Source organism: Myxine glutinosa, chromosome 3 (assembly GCF_964187855.1).
Source record: "Myxine glutinosa chromosome 3, kmMyxGlut1.1, whole genome shotgun sequence".
Classification (NCBI taxonomy): domain Eukaryota; kingdom Metazoa; phylum Chordata; class Myxini; order Myxiniformes; family Myxinidae; genus Myxine; species Myxine glutinosa.
This window is the reverse complement of record NC_136263.1, coordinates 190,879,965-190,902,657: the sequence shown is the minus strand read 5'-3', so window position 1 is coordinate 190,902,657 and position 22,693 is coordinate 190,879,965. Positions and strand designations below refer to the sequence as shown.

Sequence of the window (22,693 nt, the reverse complement as noted above, 5' to 3'; positions counted from 1 at the left end):
GATGAAGAGGAACGCAAATTGCACATGATGCTGCAGAAAAGCAACACTCGTTCTTGCGACTGCATAAATGTGTTTTCTTTGTTTCTAAGGTTCACCATCGTGTCATTTCTGTAAATAAACGACTATGGAGCCAATTCAGCGATTTCCATTTGATGCACTTTAAGATGAAGTTCCTGCTAAAATACCACTATATCTGCAGATTCCAAAAGACCGTGAAACCGTAACGGAAAAAAATCAATAAACATGGAAGACTCGTCCTGGTGTAGGTGCAAAAGCCGCAGTCGTCATGGACAATGAAGGCGTATGCACCTGCCACAAGAAGTTCTGATGTCAGAAGCAAATTTCATGAGTTAAGAAACCCATTCAGGTACTTTATAAGGAAGAGATACTGTATACCGGTACTCTGATAGGCGGAATTTTTGAAATAAAAACAAACGGAAGATCTGAAGATCCCAGCTTCAAACTGGCAAGTGTCCATGTAGTTATTATCCCCATGCTTTTTGGAAAAAGAAAATAGGGGCAATACCCCTGGGCGCTCACCTGGTAGAACAAAGTAGTATACTACACTGACTAAAAGTATTTTAAACAGTATCACAGTATTTTAAAACAATTTCAATTGTTGCTAGAAGACAGGACAGAATGTACAATCATACCAACATAATCATAAGACTTGAAACAAACAAAAAAAATACCTATTTTGGGGTGGACAACCCACCTCCCCCAACCCCATATACCTCCTAAGACCCCAATTTTTCAAATGCCCTGAACAAACATTGGTACATCATGGGTGATTAAGGTTGTGGTGAAATTTCATTGAAACTGTGCGTGTAGTTTCTGAGTAGAAAGCAAATACCTAGTTTGGGGTGCAACTGCCCCCCCCCCCCCCCCCCCTTAGACCCCGTAAGGGGCAGATTTTTTTTAATGCTGTGAATATACTTTGGTACATCACGGGTGGTGAAGGTTGTGGTCAAGTTTCATCGAAACTGTGCGTGTAGTTTCTGAGTAGAAAGCAAATACCTAGTTTGGGGTGCAACTGCCCCCCCCCCTTAGACCCCGTAAGGGGCAGATTTTTTTTAATGCTGTGAATATACTTTGGTACATCACGGGTGGTGAAGGTTGTGGTCAGGTTTCATCGAAATCGTGTGTGTAGTTTCAGAGAAGAAAGCAAATACCTATTTTGGGGTGCAACCCCCCTCTCCCCCCATAGACCCCCAAAGGCGCAGTTTTTTTTAATGCCGTGAATACACTTTGGTACATCACAGGTGATGAAGGTTGTGGTAAAGTTTCATCGAAATAGTGTGTGTAGTTTCACAGAAAAAAGCAAATTCCTATTTTGGTGGGGGGAGGGTGGGGTCAAACCTGGATGCACTTTGACCCCGGTAAACCCCCTTAGACACCGATTTTTTTTAATGCCGTGAACAAACTTTAGCCACAACATAACAAATATAATTTGTGCCAAATTTGGTCGCAATCCCATCAGCAGTTTCAGAGAAGCTTCAAGTGTTTACGGACTGACGGACAACGCACCATCGCATAAGCTGACCTGAACTTCGTTCCAGGTGGGCTAAAAATTGTCGTATCCAGATCTTCACCAAAGTCGAATTGATTCGTCCTTGTCACACATCCAACCTGTCCATTAAATTTTGTCAAAATCCGTCCATAACCTTTTGAGATATCCTGCTCACAGACAAACTACTCGCAGACAGACAGATAAACTGACAGTAGTGAAAACAACATCTGTCCACCTTTGGTGGCAGAGGTAATTATCTGCACATTCAAGCAATTCAAATGAAACTATGGCAAAGTGCAAAGAATTAAAATAGCAGATAGCAAGAAGGAAAGTAGGCAGAAATTGGTATCAGGGAAGCTGCATGTAAAAATGTTGTTTGTGTAAGAAAGGTAAACAGAGAGTTCAAATTAAACCGAGGATTGCACACCTCAAAATGCAGACAGGTTGGTGGCCTGTTTTTACTGCCTCGCCTCTGGTCTTGCTCTTTTTCTCTCTCTCTTTTTCTTTTTGGCTTAGCGGTTAGGGTGCCGGCTTGGGATCCTAGGATCCTGGGTTCGAATCCCGGTCGATCGCTGAATTAACGCCAGGGGGGTTGACTCAGCCTGTCATCCTTCTGAGGTCGGCTTGCTGGGATGAATGATCACGGTGTGTACCCCGGTTTAGAATAGGTACACCGTATCCCTGCGCATTGTAAGAGGCGACCAAGGGTTGGCGTCAGGAAGGGCATCCGGCCATAAAAACATTGCCACAAACAGGGAACCATGATTGTCATGGGGCCCGCAAGGCTAACCCCCGCTCTAGCGAGGAAAATGGCCTTAAAACGATCATTCATTCATATTCTCTTTTTTCTTTTCCCCTTTCTTTTTTTTTTCTTTCTCTTTTTCTTTCTCTCTTTCTTTCTCTCTCTCTTCTCTTCTCTCTTCTCTCTCTCTCTCTATCACACTCACACACACACACACACACACACACACACACACACACACACACACACACACACACACACACACACACACACACACACACACACACACACACACACACACACACACACACACACAAAATCCAACGTGGAAAATCCAAATCTAGCTCCAGCACACCTCAACCCTTCTGTCCCTCTTTCCTCTAGTCTGTGGAACCACTGTCCAGAGGTTGTTCCATCTCATGCTTCCTTCCAGGGCTTCAAGCAGTCAATGCAACGCCATCTCACGTAATCCAAAATCCTGACCCCAATCGTTTTTTAACCCCACTGACCCGGCCTTAAACTTACTTTCAGGTTACTGCGTTTCCTTCTGTTGATTCCTTCTGCTGTTTGCCTATTCTTTCCCAGTTCATACACTCAATCAACTTGCTCTTTCATGAGGCTCGATCTTGGAAAGAGCAGAAAAAAAAATTAAAGAGCAAAATAAAATAAAGACTGGTTTACCATTGCTGCAGTGGTGTAGTTTTTAGCTCACCTGGAACTAAGTTCAGGGAAGCTTGTGCGATGGTGCGTTGTCAGTCCGTCCATCGTCCGTCCATCCGTAAACGAAACCGCTGAAGGGATTGTGACGACCAAACTTGGCACAAATTATATTTGTAGTGTTTTGCCTAAAGTTTGGTCACAGAATTTAAAAAAAAAAATTGGTGTAAAGTTTGGTCACAGAATTAAAAAAAAAAATTGGTGTCTAAGGGGGTCTACCAGAGGTCAAAGTGGAACCAGGTTTGACCCCCCAAAATAGGAATTTACTTTTTCCTCTGAAACTACACGTGCAATTTCGATGCAACTTGACCACAACTTTCATCACCCGTGATGTACCAAAGTTGGTTCAAGGCATTAAAAAAATTGGGGTCTGAGGAGGTATATGGGGTTAGGGTGGGGGGAGGGAAGGGCGTTGCCCCTCAAAATAGGTATTTTTTGTTTGTTTGTTTTAAGTCTTACGATTATGTTTGCATGATTCCACATGCTGCCCTGTCTTCTAGCAACCATTGAAATTGGTTTAAAATACCCTAAGTCAGTGCAGTCTACTGTTTATTCTACCAGGTGAGCACTAGGGGTATTGCCCCTATGTTTGCAAACTACGATTACACATCATATATGGCATAGAACATATGGTTTCCCATTTCTAATCTAAGATTTATAGGTAAATCCAACAATTTTTAAAGTTTACATAACAATTTACTGGTTCCCCCCCCCACCCCCCAACCCTACCACCTCATGAAGTTGCAAGCAAGTGATGACTTTGAACACAACTTAAGGAGATACCCCAGTTAATGGCGTCAAATATTTGCACACATTTCCATAATGGAATTTAAAAAAAAAGAAGATTGGGGCACAAGAGCCATAAGGTGCATGCTTTAGAAAGGGCGTTGGGGGGTAATATTAGCCTTAGAGGGGCTGGGGTTAGTATTTATTTATTTATTTTTATATAATAGATACACAAATCTCACACACACACAAATCTCACACACACACACAAATCTCTCACACACACACAAATCTCACACACACACAAATCTCTCACACACACACAAATCTCACACACACACAAATCTCTCACACACACACAAATCTCTCACACACACACACAAATCTCTCACACACACACAAATCTCACACACACACAAATCTCTCACACACACACACAAATCTCTCACACACTCACAAATCTCTCACACACACACAAATCTCTCACACACACACAAATCTCACACACACACAAATCTCTCACACACACACAAATCTCTCACACACACACAAATCTCTCACACACACATACACACACACAAATCTCTCTCTCACACACACACACACACACACACACACACACACACACACACACACACACACACACACACACACACACACACACACACACAGAGAGAGAGAGACATGGGAGGGCTCCGTCCACCTTCTGAAACCAGCATATGGAGATAACAACCAACGAATAAAAGACTTTCTAATTTCATTTCATTTTAAATAAAGCCCAAATTAACAAATAATCTGTCCAGAACATTAAAGTATCCAGATTTCTCCATCTGTCCGTCCTTCTGTCTGAATGAATGAATGAATGAATGAATGAATGGATCGTTTTAAGGCCATTTTCCCCGCTAGAGCGGGGGTTAGCCTTGCGGGCCCCATGACAATCATGGTTCCCTGTTTGAGGCAACGTTTTTATGGCCGGATGCCCTTCCTGACGCCAACCCTTAGTCGCCTCTTACGATGCGCAGGGATATTGTGTATCTATTCTAAGCCAGGGTACACACCGGGATCATTCATCCCAGCAAGCTGGTACTCAATTAGCCGACCTCGGAAGGATGACAGGCTGAGTCAACCCCCCTGGTGTTAATTCAGCGATCGACCGGGATTCGAACCCAGGATCCTCGGATCCCAAGCCTGCACCCTAACCACTAAGCCAACACCAGGCCTCACCAACAACATGGTGGATCAGACTTCACCAACAACAACAACATGGTGGATCAGACTTCACCAACAACAACAACACCTTCAACAGACACCTTCAGACACCTTCACCACCACTTCACCAACAGACGCCTTCACCAACAACAACAACACCAACCAACAACACCGACTTCTGTCTGCCACATCATTTTCGCAGGACGACATTATGGCGTTACGTCTAGTGCTGGTCTACGCCTTTACGGAGGTGTATCATTCAGGACTTGATGAGAATTGCATTTCGCAACTTGGAAAAAAAAAAAAAAAAGACGCAAAGTCCGATCCCTGGGAACGTAAAACAAATTCATAATATTGTTTTTGACGAATAAGTGTGTGTCTTACTAAAATTAACGCTGGGTTGTAACTGCTGGGTAATAACTTTTTTTTGCAAATACTGACCGTCCATAAACTGTACAACTGTAGTGTAACTTAAATAAGTGATGTTGTTCAACAACCATCAGCAAGGCGACGGGTTCAATGCTCGTATTAATAAAAAACAAAAATGCTACAACAAATATCAGGGCACAATCACAAGGAAGGGGCGAAAGGGTGTCGTTCTTTGGAAAGTCTACATGGTGATTGGCTGGATATGTGATAATGACAGGTAAAAAAAACCCATCAGACTTGCACGTGGGCATGGGGTCATAAAAAGGAAGGCCACGTGCTAATTACTGTCCGCCGATTTCACAGTCCTTCAACATTTACATCCCACACAAAATCACAAATTAACAAAAGTATAAAACATCAAGGGGTTAATTGAGTAAACCTTTATACAACAACATGCATTTTAAGGCCATTTTCCCTGCTGGAGCGGGGGTTAGCCTTGCGGTCCCCATGACAATCTTCTCCATTTTGCCCTATTTTCTACATCTCCCCTTGTTAACCCCCTTGCCCGCATTTCTTCTTCCACCGTCTTTAGCCAAGTCTTTCTCGGTCTTCCCCGTCCTCTACTTCCTTCTACATTCATTTCCATCACTCTTCTCAACCAGTCACTTTCATCCTTCCTCACCACATGACCAAACCATCTCAACATGTTCCTTGTCACAGCATCAATCACAGGCTCTATTCCCATCATCTTTCGCAATTCATCATTTGTCTTCCTCTCTCTCAACGACACTCCGCACATCCACCGAACCATTCGCATTTCCACCCTTTCCAGCCTTCGTTGCTGCTCCACGTTCATTACCCATGTCTCACTCCCATAAATCACAACACTTCTCACACATGCAGCATACACCTTTCCCTTCAGCTTCAACGACACTCCCCTCCTCATCAGCACGCCACTCAGTCCCGAAACTTCTTCCATCTCATATCTCACTCGAGCAACCGTTGCCGAGTCTGATCCACCTTCTCCATTCAGCACGTCTCCGAGGTAGCAAAATGTTTTCACACCTTCCAGCTTCACGCCGTCTCCAAGATCCAACTCAACATTTCCTCTGTGCACACCTTACATTTGAATGTAGCTGCCACACTGGTTAATGACCCTCTCAGACCACTACATTTTTGATGAACCCACTCAGCGCACATTGTACATTGAATGCATTAATGAGTAAATTGTGTAAACCTTTATGGCAAGCACAATCCCGTCATAATCCTCAACTCCACCTGGTGAGCCCCTTTTCAGACAACAGAGTAAAGAAAGGAAATGCTGCCTTGTTGATAAAGGTGTGTTCTCAGATTCCCTCTGAAGAGGGTCTAAACTCTAAAGCAATGTGTAAACGTGTAGAATAATGTAAACTACATGCACAGCTGGCACCGACAAACCCGCAGTTCCCCCCAGAACCCCAACAATTCACTTTATATGCTTGTAGGTTAATGACGTTTCAAAAAGCAACTTTGCTTATGTATAATCCATGTATCATTATGTCTAATTAGGCTGTTACACCAGGCTTTAATCAATATAAATAATGTATGCCTGCCATGTCATTGAGTGACAAAATGCGCGCAGTTAAGTTATACATGAATAATCAAGCAGGCAGTCCACTCTGTTTAACAGATACATGATACGGCATCAATTATTACTGGGAACCTATTACTAAAAGGAGGTGTATGTGTGTCGGTGTGTCTGTGTGTCTGTGTGTCTGTGTGTCTGTGTGTCTGTGTGTGTGTGTCTGCACCAAGGGCTTCTGCTGTCGTAGAATAGTAAAACTAAAGGCAATGCCTGGTAGGTGTGGATGACCCGCGAAATATGTGAACAGAGTCGAAAGTAAATACCTATTTGGGAGTGGGAGTCGGGGGGTGGGGGGGGGGGTTGCTGACAGACCCATTGCTGACAGATAAAGCTGACAGATATAAATTGCTGCATCACCCATTGCTGACAGATATAAATAATCAAGCACACAGCCATGCAATCTCCATAGACAAACATTGGCAGTAGAATGGGCCATACTGAAGTGCTCAGTGACTTTCAATGTGGCACCGTCATAGGATGCCACCTTTCCAACAAGTCAGTTCTGCAAATTTCTGCCCTGCTAGAGCTGCCCCAGTCAACTGTAAGTGCTGCTATTGTGAAGTGGAAACGTCGGAGTAACAACAGCTCAGCCGCAAAGTGGTAGGCCACACAAGATCACAGAACGGGACCGCCAAGTGCTGAGCGCGTAGCGAGTGAAAATCGTCTGTTCCTGGTTGCAAGACTCACTCCCGAGTTCCAAACTGCCTCTGGAAGCAACGTCGGCAGAACAACTGTTCATCGGGAACTTCATGAAATGGGTTTCCATGGTCGAGCAGCCGCACACAAGCCCAAGATCACCATGCGCAATGCCAAGCGCCGGGTGGAGTGGTGTAAAGCTCGCCGCCATTGGACTCTGGAGCAGTGGAAACGCGTTCTCTGGACTGATGAATCACGCTTCACCATCTGGCAGTCCGAAGGACGAATCTGGGTTTGGCGGATGCCAGGAGAACGCTACCTGCCCAAATGTAGAGAGCCAACTGTAAAGTTTGGTGGAGGAGGAATAATGGCCTGGAGCTGTATTTCATGGTTCGGGCTAGGCCCCTTAGTTCCAGTGAAGGGAAATATTAACGCTACAGCATACAATGACATTCTAGACGATTGTGTGCTTCCAACTTTGTGGCAAAAGTTTGGGGAAGGTCCTGTCCTGTTTCAGCATGACGATGCCCCCGTGCACAAAGTGAGGTCCATACAGAAATGGTTTGTCGAGATCGGTGTAGAACAACCTGCACAGAGCCCTGACCTCAACCCCATCGAACACCTTTGGGATGAATTGGAACGCTGACTGCTAGCCAGGCCTAATCGCCCATCATCAGTGCCTGACCTCACTGATGCTCTGGTGGCTGAATGGAAGCAAATCCCCACAGTAATGTTCCAACATCTAGTGGAAAGCCTTCCCAGAAGAGTGGAGGCTGGTATAGCAGCAAAGGGGGGACAACTCCATATTAATGGCCATGATTTTGGAATGGGTTGTTCGACGAGCACATACGGGTGTGATGGTTCGGGTGTCCACAAACTTTTGGCCATGTAGTGTATTTTGGGGTTCAACTCCTCCCCCCCCACGCCCCCCTCCCCACCCTCCTGCCCTCGGTAGACCCCTTTAATGAGCGCAGACGTTTATGCAGTAAATACACCTTCATTGGGCATCAAATATGCAGATCGTGGTCAAGTTTCATCAAAATCGCGTGTTTGGTTCAAGCGATAATGACTGAAGTGTTTACGGACTCACTCACTCACTGACTGACTGACTGACTGGACTGACCGACTGACTTGCAGACATCGTTCGTTCACATAAAGTCCAGGTGAGCTAACAATGTTACCATTTGGAAAGCTAATAATCGATTTCCTTGGAGCAAAAATTTGTGTCCATTTAATCATACAAGTGCCTGTTTTAAAAGCCTTATCTTTTGCAATGGAAGAAGTTGCAGCCATAGGAACATCAATGCAAATGTAGCGCTTCCAACGCTACGGCAGAAGGAACTCTTTACAACAAAGAGTAACAGATGAGAAAGAGCACAAAATTCTGCACACCGGTATAGTAATACTTCTCAAAGTAATAGAAAACTAGAGAGTCCATAGAACACCTTACCCCATGCAGTCTTGAGAAAACAAGACTGAAAGTCTAACAACAGCATAGCTGGGTTTGTTTGATACTTTAGTTGAAGAGGATAGTATGACCTGGGTGGGGATACCAGTTAGCAAATAATGGAAGGATTAAATTATTTTCAATACATTCCACATTACTGTGCCACCTTCAGCCGAACGTAAGGCATTGACAGCAGGTTTGTGAATGACGGACAAAAAACGTACCCAGTCTGAATGTTGCTATAGCCAGTCAATGGCGAAACTGCAAATGGTGAAACTGCAAATGGGGAATCCGCGAATGTCACGGATAGAAACCCTTACGTCATTTCCTCATTCTGCTTTAAACTCAATATCTCTATATTTTCATTCCAAACAGCATCATTCATCAGTCTAATCACAAATGAATACTATGGTATTGATACATCAACATAAAATGTTAAATGATGGTTATATTGAGATATTATCAAACCAGCGAACCGTTATCTGCTCACTTCCGGATTCTGGAGCAAGGTCCGTGTCGATCGCATTTCAAAATCATAATTGTATTGAGGTATTTCTGAAACATCGTACCTACATTACGACACCCACCGAGACCCCAAAACGTTACATTACTTCTTACCAACACGTTACATTACTTCTTACCAACACGTTACATTACTTCTTACCAACACGTTACATTTATTATTACAAACACGTTACATTAATTCTTACCAACACGTTACATTACTTCTTACCAACACGTTACATTACTTTTTACCAACACGTTACATTACTTCTTACCAACCCGTTACATTACTTCTTACCAACACGTTATATTACTTCTTACCAACACGTTACATTACTTCTTACCAACACGTGAAGTGGTATACCAGCCATAAATGTTTTAATCGAATGTCTTAACCCAAACATCTGAAATTGCATGCACATGATCAATGACCCATTTGTCTTGAAATATTAAATTTATGACATCATAGGTTACATGGTTTGGCAGCCAATTGGATTGAAGAAAAATATTAAACAATGATATCTCTGAAACCACTTACCCTATCGATGCAAAACTTTAAAAATGCAGTTTGAAAATTATGACATCGCAGGTCATGTGGTTTGGCAGCCATCTTGGATAGAAAAACAAACCTTTTCCGATTAACATGAAACTTCACAAACGTGATCCATCCCCCTACGCATACATATTCAGAGTGTACATTTTTGATGTCATATAATCACATGGTTTGGCAGCCATATTGTCTTGAAAGGCGATATTAAAAAAAAAAAATCCCTTCTCTGAAAACGCTTCACCGATCGATGTGAAACCTGTCCTGTGGTAAAAATGTGATACTTCAAAACAGCTGAAGGGATTTAAACCAAACTTGTTTATTTTTAGGACAGTGAACGAGGGCATCTACCCATTGTCACGGGCAGGAGCTACGCTGAGGCATATTGGTGGCACAGTCACATTGCTCTAGTTTCACTTAGTTTTACATCCTCACTGAGATCATTGAGACAGACATGTGATATGTTTGTGAAGTACGAGATGCTGTCTTCTGGTTAAATCTGTTAGCAAAGTGACGGGTAAGCTAAACAGACAGGCTAAGCCTTCCTGCTTCTTTGTGATCAAACTTGAAACACCATTAACAGCCATATGGAAACATCAACCCCCAACTAAACTGTTCAAACAGCATTTGTACGGCAGAGCATGATTGACTACACCTCGTGCTTTGCTGTGCAGCTCTATCTAAACACACAAAAACTACAATATAAATAAAAAACAAATGAGAGAACAATGAACAATGCAGAGCTTCGTCGGGGTACATAGATACAGATCTGAGAATGAACAATCTATATCAAAGTAGATGCCTTCGTAAAAGTAGATTCTACTAAATAGTAGAATGAACAACTATTTCAGCATTTTATGTCACATCACCCAATCAAATTCACTGCTTGCAAAATCCGCCCAAGTCCTTTTTTTCTCACGACTGTGCATGGAAAGTGTTCGATGAACTCTCTAATTTTACCTTCGCCACTGAAGGTGGATGGAGGTTATGTTTTCTCTGTCTGTCTGTCTGTCTGTCTGTCTGTTTTTTGGCCGCTTGTGAACAGGATATCTCAAAAGGTTGTGCACGGATTCGGACAACATTTTTTGGAGAGGATGGGTATGCGACAAGGAAGAATCGATTAAAATTTTGGTGTCGATCCGAATATGGATCCGGAAACAATTTTTAAATTTTTAAGTGATTCTTCACCATTCGCCAAAAATAGGGCCAAAAATGATATATAGAATGATGTTTCAAAAAGTTGTGGACAACCTGTGACAAAACCTGGTTAGCTGACAAGAAGAAGCCGATAAAATTTTTGTTCAGTTCCAAATCCAGATCCGGCCCATCAATGGGATCGAAACCATAAAATGTTCAGCCTGGCGGATGTTGGCTCTCTACCGAGTGCCATTCTAGTTAATTATGCAATTATTTTTATGAGTTCCCGAGTTGGTCATCTTGATGTTGGTAACTTGCAGTGTTTTTGTCATTATTGATCGATGTTGAAAAACTGAGTAGAGATACAATCGTCGCGAGATAAAAACCGCACCGGTTTAAAAAGTGCAGTAAAAATATGAAGCGTTTCATATAATTAATTCAAATATTCAAAAGGTGAAATATTTGAAAGCCTCTTTTGTTGCTGTATGACGTGATTACAGGATGCTAAAAATGTGCGGTTGCCATGGAAACGGCAGAATGTTTTTTTGCTTTTTTAAAATGCAGTAACCATATATAATTCACCTATTCGGTATCACAATGAGCTAATAAATACCTACATATCATATCGATCATTTCGCTGACGTATGACTGACATTGAATCTGGATCTTGACGTCGAGGCAAAAGTTCACACGAGACGAGAAACCGGTTTGAAGCATTGATACACAGGGGTGTGTTAACCGCCATGACATCTGCACACCTGATGCTGATGTAAAGCTGATGTTTCGAGTGTTAACAATTCATCGGAGGAAACAGCTCTGAAACACAAAATTTTCCTTCTCACGGTTCTAAGACCCTTAACAACCTTTTGGTAGATAAAACCCGTCGTTCAAAATGTCCGCCGCAAACCAAAACTAGCCATTACATTTAGTGTTACATTCCTCCACCTTTCAATATGGCTGAAATTTTCCAATAAGAGAGGAACTTTATAAATACAATAAGCCATCAAAACTAGTTTCCATAAACCAACAAAGAACTTGTTTGTTAATTCTTCCAGAATATGGATATTTTAGTGAGGCTTTGAATACTCACTGAAACTGGGAACAGCACCACGGTGAACATTCGTATAGTGAGAACGGGAGTCATCCCACCACCATTATTATTTTTTTCAACCATCTAAACCATTCCCATGTAGACCCTGAGTACAACCACCAGTTTTCAACTCATTCTGTCCAGCAGTTCAGGGAGTGCATAGAAGACACACACACACACGCGTGCACGCTTCGAGACCCGAGAGGGCTTCGTTCCACCTTCTGAAACCGGCACATGGGAGATAACAACCAAAGACACAAACACACTTATAATATAATACAATCAATGAAAGAATAGAGAACACTCCAATGATTGCACAAACTGTAATGACAGTGGCACCACCTTCAGCAAATGACAACATGTCTACCACAAGGAAAAGGGGAATATCTCCAGACACAACTAGTTTACACTCATGGCAAGAGATTACAATATGTGATCCCATTGACTATTTGCACCAAAGCAAATTTTCAGTTTTTGATTTTTTTTTTTTCATCGTTTTATAATCTATTAACTATATTGATCTTAGGGGCTGGAAGGATGGCCAAGAGAGACGCACACTCGATTCCAAGCCGTCTAACGTGGGTTTGAATCTCGGCCGAGCTATAAAGGACGATTCATGAATGTGTGTGCCGTCTCTCGGATGTACGTTAAACTGGGCCTCTCAGCATTGATTTGGTGGACGTTAAATATCCCAGGGTGTCCTTCCCAAAGAGTAGACGAGCTATCGCCGGCACAATTGTCAAATCCCACAATCCTGCCCCAACTACTTCTTTGAAGGCAATGGCAAACCAGGATTGATCAAAAAACATATTTGAGCAGTTTGAACACGCATCATGATGTCGAAGAAATACATTACGAGACATGAGGGCAGCCTGGTGTTGGCTTAGTGGTTAAGGCGCTGGCTTGGGATCCTTGGATCCTGGGTTCGAATCCCGGTCGATCGCTGAATTAACATCAGGGGACGTTAACTCAGCCTGTCATCCTTCCGAGGTCGGCAAATTGAGCACCAGTTCACTGGTAATTCCCTGTGTGTCGCAAAAGGCGACTCACAGTGTCGGCGGCAGGAAGAACATCCGGCCATAAAACATTGCTTCAAAAAGGGGATCACGGTGCCAGAAAAAGGCCAACCCCTGCTCTGCAGGGAAAAATGGCCTCTAAAGGTGGTTCACATGAGGGTAGCTTTTCATTACTTACAGTGGACATTATTAGACAATGGAGTAGTCAACATAACATATGGGATTTGAACCTGGGATCCCATCATGAACTACCAGCTGTCAAGAATGACAAACAGGCCAAGGCCGTCACTCAATCTCTTTACTCGGATGAAAAGGACACAGAAATACACGGTCAGATTTCAAAATCGTAAGAAGGCCAATTGGTACAAATGTCCCAAAACAATACGAGGTTGTCAATTTGTGACAAAATCTCACAATATGTTCGATGGACGCATTAATGAACCGAAGAAAAACGAAACTTTTAAAGCCGAAGTAAAAATTATAAAGTTCTTAACTTTTAACACAAATTATATCTCATGCCAGAAAGTTTCTCCTTTATCGCAGGAGTAACACTAATAAAGTCGCACATGAAGTTTGGAGTGTGAACATTCGCGGAATCTACATTGTGTCCACACTGTGTCGGCGAAAGTGGAAAGGAACGATAAAGGAGTGAAGTGTTGACGAGACTCCATATGCTTTCAGTCTGGGTGGTCGTTGGTTGAGTCACGACGCTGGCTGAGTCATAGCAGACACTAAAAATGGTACTCTCCGCTTCGTTTCTTGACACTCGGCAGTTAGAGGATAGAGCACGCCCAAGGCCTACGGGTTGGCATCCAATGAGGCGTGGGGGGCTTCGTAGTTACCCTGCTGACTCAAAAGCCAAAAGCGACATCACAAACATAGTGTCGCCAGGAACTGGTGTCCCTGCAAGTTGCATTACGAAGCCAAGGTCTCTGACTGTGTTTACCTCAAGTAAATGTGTCGGTGGGCTACCTCCGCCAACGAAGGTGGACCGATGTTATGTATTCAGCCCCGTTTGTCCGTCTGTTCCTTTGTGAGCAGCAAATCTCAAAAAAGTTACGGACGGATTCAAACAAAATTTGTTGGACAGGTTAGGTGTGTGACGAGGACGAATCGATTAGATTTTGGTGAAGAACCAGATGCCATAAAAATGTATTTTAAGTGATTCTTCACCATTGAGTAATAGGACCAAAAATTATACATAACATATTTCAAAACGTGAAACGGATTCGGACAAAACTTGGTGGACGAGTTGAGTGGGTGACAAGAATAAGCCGATTAAATTTTGGTTCAGGTCCGAATCCAGATCCGGCCTATTAGTGGGATACAAAACTAAGCTGTTCACCTGGTGGAGGTATGCGCTCTTCCGACTTCTAGTTACCCCCGCCAGAGGAGAGGGTATTGCATTTGAGTCTGTCTGTTTGTCTGTCTGCTTGTTTGTCTGTTTGTTTGTCTGTTTGTCTGTTTGTTTGTCTGTCTGTCTGTTTGTTTGTCTGTCTGTCTGTTTGTTTGTCTGTTTGTTTGTCTGTCTGTTTGTCTGTCTGTTTGTTTCTTTGTTTGTCTGTTTGTTTGTTTGTCTGTCTGTACAGAATAAATATGATTTTCTCTGCAACCGTTGGTCCGATTGACAGGAAATTTTCACCATAGGTGCAACTCCACCTGTAGAATGTTTTAATGATAAATTATGACGTCGTAGGTCACGTGGTTCGGCCGCCATCTTGGAAAAACCGAAAAACTTTGCATCTCGATATCTCCAAAAGCACTGAACAGAAAATATTGAGACATGGCTCCTTGTAAAGAACTCTCCATGGGGAATAAAATATGTTAATGATGATGTCATAGGTGCCTCCATTATGACGTCATAATTTGACAAGTACAAAACTTCATCCAATCAAGATGAAATTTCTTGAGCATAATCTAGGAACAAATTACCTGAGGAAAAAAATAATGATGACGTCATTGGTCACGTGGTTCGGCCGCCATATTTGTTTTAACACAAAAGCCTTTTTTTTAAACCACTGAAAATACATCATGGTGAGGGTTTGCAATCTCCGATTGCTCTTTTTCTTGTTTTCTCATGTATTTGTCTGCATGTGTGTGTGTGATTTGTGTTGCAGCTCCTCCATGAGCCATAGACGCTGTATGGAGAAAAAGATTAAACAATAATGACAAACAGAGAAGAGCAAGATAAAATAAGTGAAAAGAGTTGTGGAAGAGATAAGTGAAATGAGAACATACGGGTGGAGGAAGGAGTTCAAATAATATCCACAGATTCCAAGTTAGTAATATGTAGATGTCTCACAAGGGGAGGGGCAAAAGAGGGTTAAAATAATACGGTTTTTTGATCAGAAGGAATAAATGATCATAAGACTTTAATCATCACGTCGATGCTTATGAAAGGTCAAAGCTTATGAAAGTGCAATGCATTAATATTTCGTGAAATGAATTTTGTATGAATAGTTTATGATGATCTTCAAAATTCTCAACAAGAACAAAAAAAATCCAAATTAAATCATTAATGGAGGGGGCAAAGGTGCCAAGCATATTCTTCGTCTTCTTCTTCTTTAATGGCCACAATTATTCCCACATGTGGGGTTGGCTGTGGAGGGTTTTGGCTCAAGTCTTGTATGAACCGGCTGGACAACTTTGACGCTCGTCTAAGTAGCCAGGCCAGAAATTTGTAATTTCTTCGTGGTGCCAGCAATAGCTCGCCTACTCTTCGCGAAGGACACTGTGGGATCGTTAATGTTCGCCAACTAATGCCGGAAGACTGGACGCCCGTTTAACGTCCATCCGAGGGACGGCACACACTTGGATGAATCACCCTGCAAGTGAAACACCGGGTAACAAAGACAAGTTTATAGCTGGGTCTGGATTCAAACCCAGGCTAGACGGCTTAGAGGCGAGTGTTCATACCTCTCGGCCATCCTGTCTGCCCTAAAAGGTGCCAAACAACATGGATCGATAAATTTTCTTTGAAATTAAGAGGATCTCGAGCTGTCAACCCACTCCCCCCAAAAGATATACCGGTCAGCTAAAGAAAGAGCTTCCAGTATACTCCAATCCACAACCAGAACAGCTGAACAGTGGCCCCTTGACCTAATTACGTCATGAGGGTTTACCCCGCAGAATTGAGGGATAACAGCCAGGATGAGTATATTTCAACACGCCGGACGTCGGAGTTGTTTTAGGGGAGAGAGCTACACCAACTGTGATTCTTTACCCAAAGCTATCACACCGTGTATAACAGGTGGCATACCTTCGAGATACGTCCTGCACCTGTTCCTGACCTGTCATCTGTTGCACCTGATGATCAGCAAAGTAGATCGCTTGCAATTCTTCGTGTCGAATCGAAAAATAAAATTTGCAGTTATTCCAAAGAGGAAGAGGTCGCCACAGAGTGATGGTACCTATGGATGTGATGGTACCCATCCTCATGGGCTTAAAAAGTTGATCGAACATCAGCTTTTTAAAATCAAGAATTGAGGTCTGCATTACAGATTTTAACAACTGTGTGACGTAATAATTGAATTGAAGGTCAATTCGACCGTCAGCTGACATTTCAGTGTAAATACAAATAAATAAATGAAATAACTATCATTTCACGACGAGGTGTTTAACCCGACTGGAAGCACCAACACTGGTTTTTGACAAATGTTTCAACAATTGCAACAAATGTCAAAACTGTCAACAAGTTTGAAACGGACCGAATGACTCACATTTTTGATCTTGCTGCCACCTTTAGATAAGCACGACCTCTCGAGTTGCTGGTAGCCCCCGATGACCTGGATTTCCTCGGCCATAGGGAAACGTTTGGTCGGCCTCGGTTTCGGCGACTGCTCCTCCGCCGGCGAGTTCAGCGGGGACGTCTGATCCTCGGACACGGCCGCACGACGGGGTTTGATCGTTATCGTTTTCCCAGATACTTTTTCAACGGCTGCCCGGGCCAGGGTGCTGCTTATTCTGCTCTCCGAAAGATCAGGACTTGAAGATGCAACCGGGGCAAGATGCGATGAAAGGTTTACAGGCCGAAGCCGCTTACTGTCAAGGGTTTTGTCCTCTCCGTTGCCAGAATCATGCTGTTCAACTATCGGTTTGTTCGAAACTGTGGGGACCCCGGCAGGCGACACCTGCTCACTTTTCTTGGTTGGAATATTGGGTTGATGAACATCAACACCTTGATCAGAAACTCCTAGCTGAACACTGCTTCCACCAATAGTACCACGTGCGATGCCACTCAGAGATTCCTGGTTTTGCGGCAGGTGTAGAGACTCCTTGGCATGCATTTCTGGCCTGCCATGCTTTGGACTCTGAGAGTTATCGACTTTCGAAGACTTGTAAATCAACTGTTCAGCATTTCCATACGTAACATCACTCTGTGGAGTCCTCTTCCTCTTTGGAATAACTGTAAATGAATTTTTCGATTCGACACGAAGAATTGCAAGTGATCTACTTTGCTGATCATCAGGTGCAATAGATGACAGGTCAGGAACAGGTGCAGGACGAATCTCGAAGGTATCACTTTTTTGCACCTTAGCTCTCTCTCCAAAGCCGATGAGTTTGGGTGTATTGCCGCCAAACTTAGGCTTCAGCACTTGACCATTGTGAACAGCTGCGTGTGAGCCCCTTGACAAGTTGCACTGCAAATTGTTTCTCACTTGCTCTTTTTTCTCTTCCTCTTGTCTTTCCAACTCCTTACACCTATTTCTCTCCAGGTCCTCACGTCTCTTCTGTTCCCTATCTTTCTCTTTCCGCCTCTCCTGCTCTTTCTGCCTCTCCCATTCCCTCTCCACATCCTTCTGCCTCTCCCGTTCCATCTCCAGCTCCTTCTGCCTCTCCCGTTCCCTCTCCAGCTCCTTCTGCCTCTCCAGCTCCTTCTGCCTCTCCCGTTCCCTCTCCAGCTCATTCTGCCTCTCCAGCTCCTTCTGCCTCTCCAGCTCCTTCTGCCTCTCCAGCTCCTTCTGCCTCTCCAGCTCCTTCTGCCTCTCCAGCTCCTTCTGCCTCTCCCGTTCCCTCTCTAGCGCCTTCTGCCTCTCCTGTTCCCTCTCCAGCCCCTTCTGCCTCTCCCGTTCAATCTCAAGTCCCTTCTGCCTCTCCCGTTCCATCTCCAGCCCCTTCTGCCTCTCCCGTTCCCTCTCCAACTGCAGTTCCTTCTGCCTCTCCCGTTCCCTCTCCTGCCTCTCCTGTTCCCTCTCCAGCCCCTTCTGCCTCTCCCGTTCAATCTCAAGTCCCTTCTGCCTCTCCCGTTCCCTCTCCTGCCTCTCCTGTTCCCTCTCCAGCCCCTTCTGCCTCTCCCGTTCAATCTCAAGTCCCTTCTGCCTCTCTTGTTCCCTCTCCAGCCCCTTCTGCCTCTCCCGTTCAATCTCAAGTCCCTTCTGCCTCTCTTGTTCCATCGCCCGCTCCTTCTGCCTCTCCCGTTCCGTCTCCAGTCCTTTCTGCCTCTCCTGTTCCATTTCCAGCCCCTTCTGCCTTTCCCGTTCCATCTCCAGCCCCTTCTGCCTCTCCCGTTCCATCTCCTGCCCTTTCTGCCTCTCCCGTTCCATCTCCAGCCCCTTCTGCCTCTCCCGTTCCATTTCCAGCCCCTTCTGCCTCTCCCGTTCCATCTCCAGCCCCTTCTGCATCTCCAGTCCCTTCTGCCTCTCCAGTCCCTTCTGCCTCTCTCGTTCCATCTCCAGCCCATTCTGCCTCTCCAGTTCCATCTCCAGCCCCTTATGCCTCTCCAGTTCCATCTCCAGCCCCTTCTGCCTCTCCCGTTCCATTTCCAGCCCCTTCTGCCTCTCCCGTTCCATCTCCAGCCCCTTCTGCCTCTCCTGTTCCATCTCCAGCCCCTTCTGCATCTCCAGTCTCTTCTGCCTCTCTCGTTCCATCTCCAGCCCATTCTGCCTCTCCAGTTCCATCTCCAGCCCCTTATGCCTCTCCAGTTCCATCTCCAGCCCCTTCTGCCTCTCCCGTTCCATCTCCAGCCCCTTCTGCCTCTCCCGTTCCATCTCCAGCCCCTTCTGCCTCTCCCGTTCCATCTCCAGCCCCTTCTGCCTCTCCCGTTCCATCTCCAACCCCTTCTGCCTCTCCCGTTCCATCTCCAGCCCCTTCTGCCTCTCCCGTTCCATCTCCAGCCCATTCTGCCTCTCCCGTTCCATCTCCAGCCCATTCTGCATCCCCAGCCCCTTCTGCCTCTCCCGTTCCATCTCCAGCTCCTTCGGCCTCTCCGGCACCCTTGGCCTCTCCAGCACCTTTGGCCTCTCCAGCACCTTTGGCCTCTCCAGCACCTTTGGCCTGTCCCCCTGCCTCCTCTGAGGTTCATCCTCCTCCTCCCTCACTTGTTCCTCATGCCAATCATTTTGACTCTCCAGCCATCCAAACTTCTCCGACTTTCTTCCAAACTCATTTTGCCTTTCTTGCTTCTCTTGCCTTTGTCTCTGTCTCTCCTTCGCTTGATTTGGCTCTCGATCCACATCATCCATCACTCCATGCTGCACGTCTTGCCTTTGGTCATCACGCACTAGAATAGGTTCTGTACTGTTTGGGTTCACAGTGAACGAGTGGATGCCTGAACGTTTATAGGGCCCAGCCAATTGTCGTCCGGGTCCAAGAGTTCCATCCGTTTCTTTTGACACTCCAAGAGCCTCGAACCTGCTCCGAGAGGTATTCACCGTTTGAGATTTTTCACAGTACGCTCGGTTCTGCTCCTCACAACTCCGGCAGGACTCCGAAGTAGCATGACCATTTAATGTACCGATACCACCACGCTGAAGGCCAGGTTCATTGCAATCACCTCTCCTCCTCTCATGCACATCGTCATGCCTCTCGTAGCTGCAGTGCCTTTTCCTCATCAAGGAGACGCGCTCGGACGCGGAGTTACCACACAGAACCCCGTTGTACGCATGGACGGCGGACTGCGACAGGATGTCCTCCATGCTGGCCGAGCGTAGTGGAGCTTTGCGGTTCCGTGCACTCGTCCGCTTGTTGTCGAACTTGCACAGCAGACGGCTCACCCGACCATGTACATTCACCTCAGGAACACCGTCCTCATGACGGTCTCCATCGCCTTCCTCGAACACCGAGGGGCTGAAACCGCTTCCAATGGCCTCGCTGAGCTCCTCGACGCTCTTGCTCAGTGGAGATCGGACACCCAGTCCACGGCGACTACGGCGGCCACCACCACCCCAACCCCCACCCCCACCAAGGCTCTCGCGTTGACTGACAATCCACGAATCGAGCACCACAGGTTCTGACTCGATAATGATGATGTTATCGGTGCAGATAGTACGGACCCCGGGAATACCGCTGTACACCGACAGGATGTCTTGGGTAGAGCGCGAAGTACCACGTGACAAAAAAGGTCTCGAGCCAGGACCCGAGTGCGACTGGAGCCGTTCCCGAACAACGAACGGGTTGTCTTTGACCAGCGCGATGTTCTCCATGAGGACGACCTCCTCGGTGACCGTCGAGCCATGGCGGGACGGCGCTTCGGAACCGTCGGGCTCGTCGATGCTCGCAGCCTTCCGGCGACGGCGTTCCAGCACCTCGAGCTTCCAGGCGGGAATCCCAGACCGTCGGGGCTCGTCCTGATCTTGCTCCCGGTACGACGTCTGGCGCTTCCATGAAGGATGCGCCATGGTGGGGCTACGGCAGGAGACCGAGGGCAAGATCCGGAGGCGCTTGAACTAAGAGAAAGGAGGGCGAGATGTGCAAGAAATGAAGAGAGTTGACGATGAGGTTGTAAAGTAATGGAGATGGAAGGTGTTTGGGAAGAATCGATGCAAGAAGGGAAGCATATAGGAATGAGATCGCAATTAAAAGAAAGATCAAGAAGAACAACTTGAAACGACGTCGCCTTCTGAATGAAGATTCCCAAAAGATAAAACGGAGAGAGGAGAGGAGGGGGAGAAAGAAAAGGCAAGGGAGAGGAAATCGTAGAATGCGAGTGAAGCTCCGCGACACACCCGGTTTGGCAGGACGAGGCGGGGAGGCGGAGTAGGAGGAGTCGGAGGAGGAGGAACAGGGGGCGTGGAAACAGCAAGAACCGCCCACTTTGTATCCCTCCCTCAGTGAGCATGGCAGCGACTATTCTGCTGTGCTGTACAATTTGTTTTAAAATGACATTCCGTCGCTCGTATTCGCAATTATACGATCGTCTGCCGCCGCCAAATCGCATCTCGAAGAAATGTGTTCGGGAGAACAGCGCTCTGCGTATACACCTTCCAAAATGATAATTTCAGTGAGTGGCTATCAGCCAAATAAATATACGGAAGGAAAAGGAAACTTACGAAGGTGGAGGGAACAAATTAACGACAAGACCAACACCTGTAGATTAACGAAGGATGACTTTTAAGTCTGCACATCGCATTCATGGCACAACACAGATTTGCATTTAAATCGAATCCAGCGCTCCTTGACCCAGACCTCTTAAGCCTCTGTGAAAAACAGGTGAGTCACAAGAATCACACCTGTCCATCTCTCCACCAGGTGAGCCACAAGGATCACACCTGTCCATCTCCCCACCAGGTGAGCCACAAGAATCACACCTGTCCATCTCCCCACCAGGTGAGCCGCAAGGATCACACCTGTGCGTCTCCCCACCAGGTGAGCCGCAAGGATCACACCTGTGCATCTCCCCACCAGGTGAGCCGCAAGGATCACACCCGCCCATCTCCCCACTAGGTGAGCCGCAAGGATCACACCTGTCCATCTCCCCACCAGGTGAGCCACAAGAATCACACCTGTCCATCTCCCCACTAGGTGAGCCGCAAGGATCACACCCGCCCATCTCCCCACTCGGTGAGCCACAAGAATCACACCTGTCCATCTCCCCACCAGGTGAGCCGCAAGGGTCACACCCGCCCATCTCCCCACTAGGTGAGCCACAAGAATCACACCTGTCCATCTCCCCACCAGGTGAGCCGCAAGGATCACACCTGTGCATCTCCCCACCAGGTGAGCCGCAAGGATCACACCCGCCCATCTCCCCACTAGGTGAGCCACAAGAATCACACCTGTCCATCTCCCCACCAGGTGAGCCGCAAGGATCACACCTGTGCATCTCCCCACCAGGTGAGCCGCAAGGATCACACCCGCCCATCTCCCCACTAGGTGAGCCACAAGAATCACACCTGTCCATCTCCCCACCAGGTGAGCCGCAAGGATCACACCCGCCCATCTCCCCACTAGGTGAGCCGCAAGGATCACACCTGTGCATCTCCCCACCAGGTGAGCCGCAAGGATCACACCTGTGCATCTCCCCACCAGGTGAGCCGCAAGGATCACACCCGCCCATCTCCCCACTAGGTGAGCCGCAAGGACCACACCTGTCCATCTCCCCAGTGATCCCATTTCTACACAAATTTATTGTGGTCATTTATAATTACTAGGGCATGCCCGTACTATATATATATCTAAAATTATATCCCCCCCCCCCCCTC

General features: G+C 45.9%; 1 protein-coding gene across 1 annotated transcript in view; it reads right to left on the bottom strand.

The window, feature by feature from the left end:
* LOC137422940 (uncharacterized) overlaps positions 1 to 21,234 on the bottom strand; it is an 82,642-nt gene extending 61,408 nt beyond the window's left edge. The window contains exon 1 of the mRNA XM_068109616.2: positions 16,994 to 21,234. Coding sequence (XP_067965717.2) covers positions 16,994 to 20,890 — 3,897 coding nt within the window. The 5' untranslated portion in view covers positions 20,891 to 21,234. The remainder of the gene's footprint in view (positions 1 to 16,993) is intronic.
* Positions 21,235 to 22,693: the final 1,459 nt, after the last annotated feature.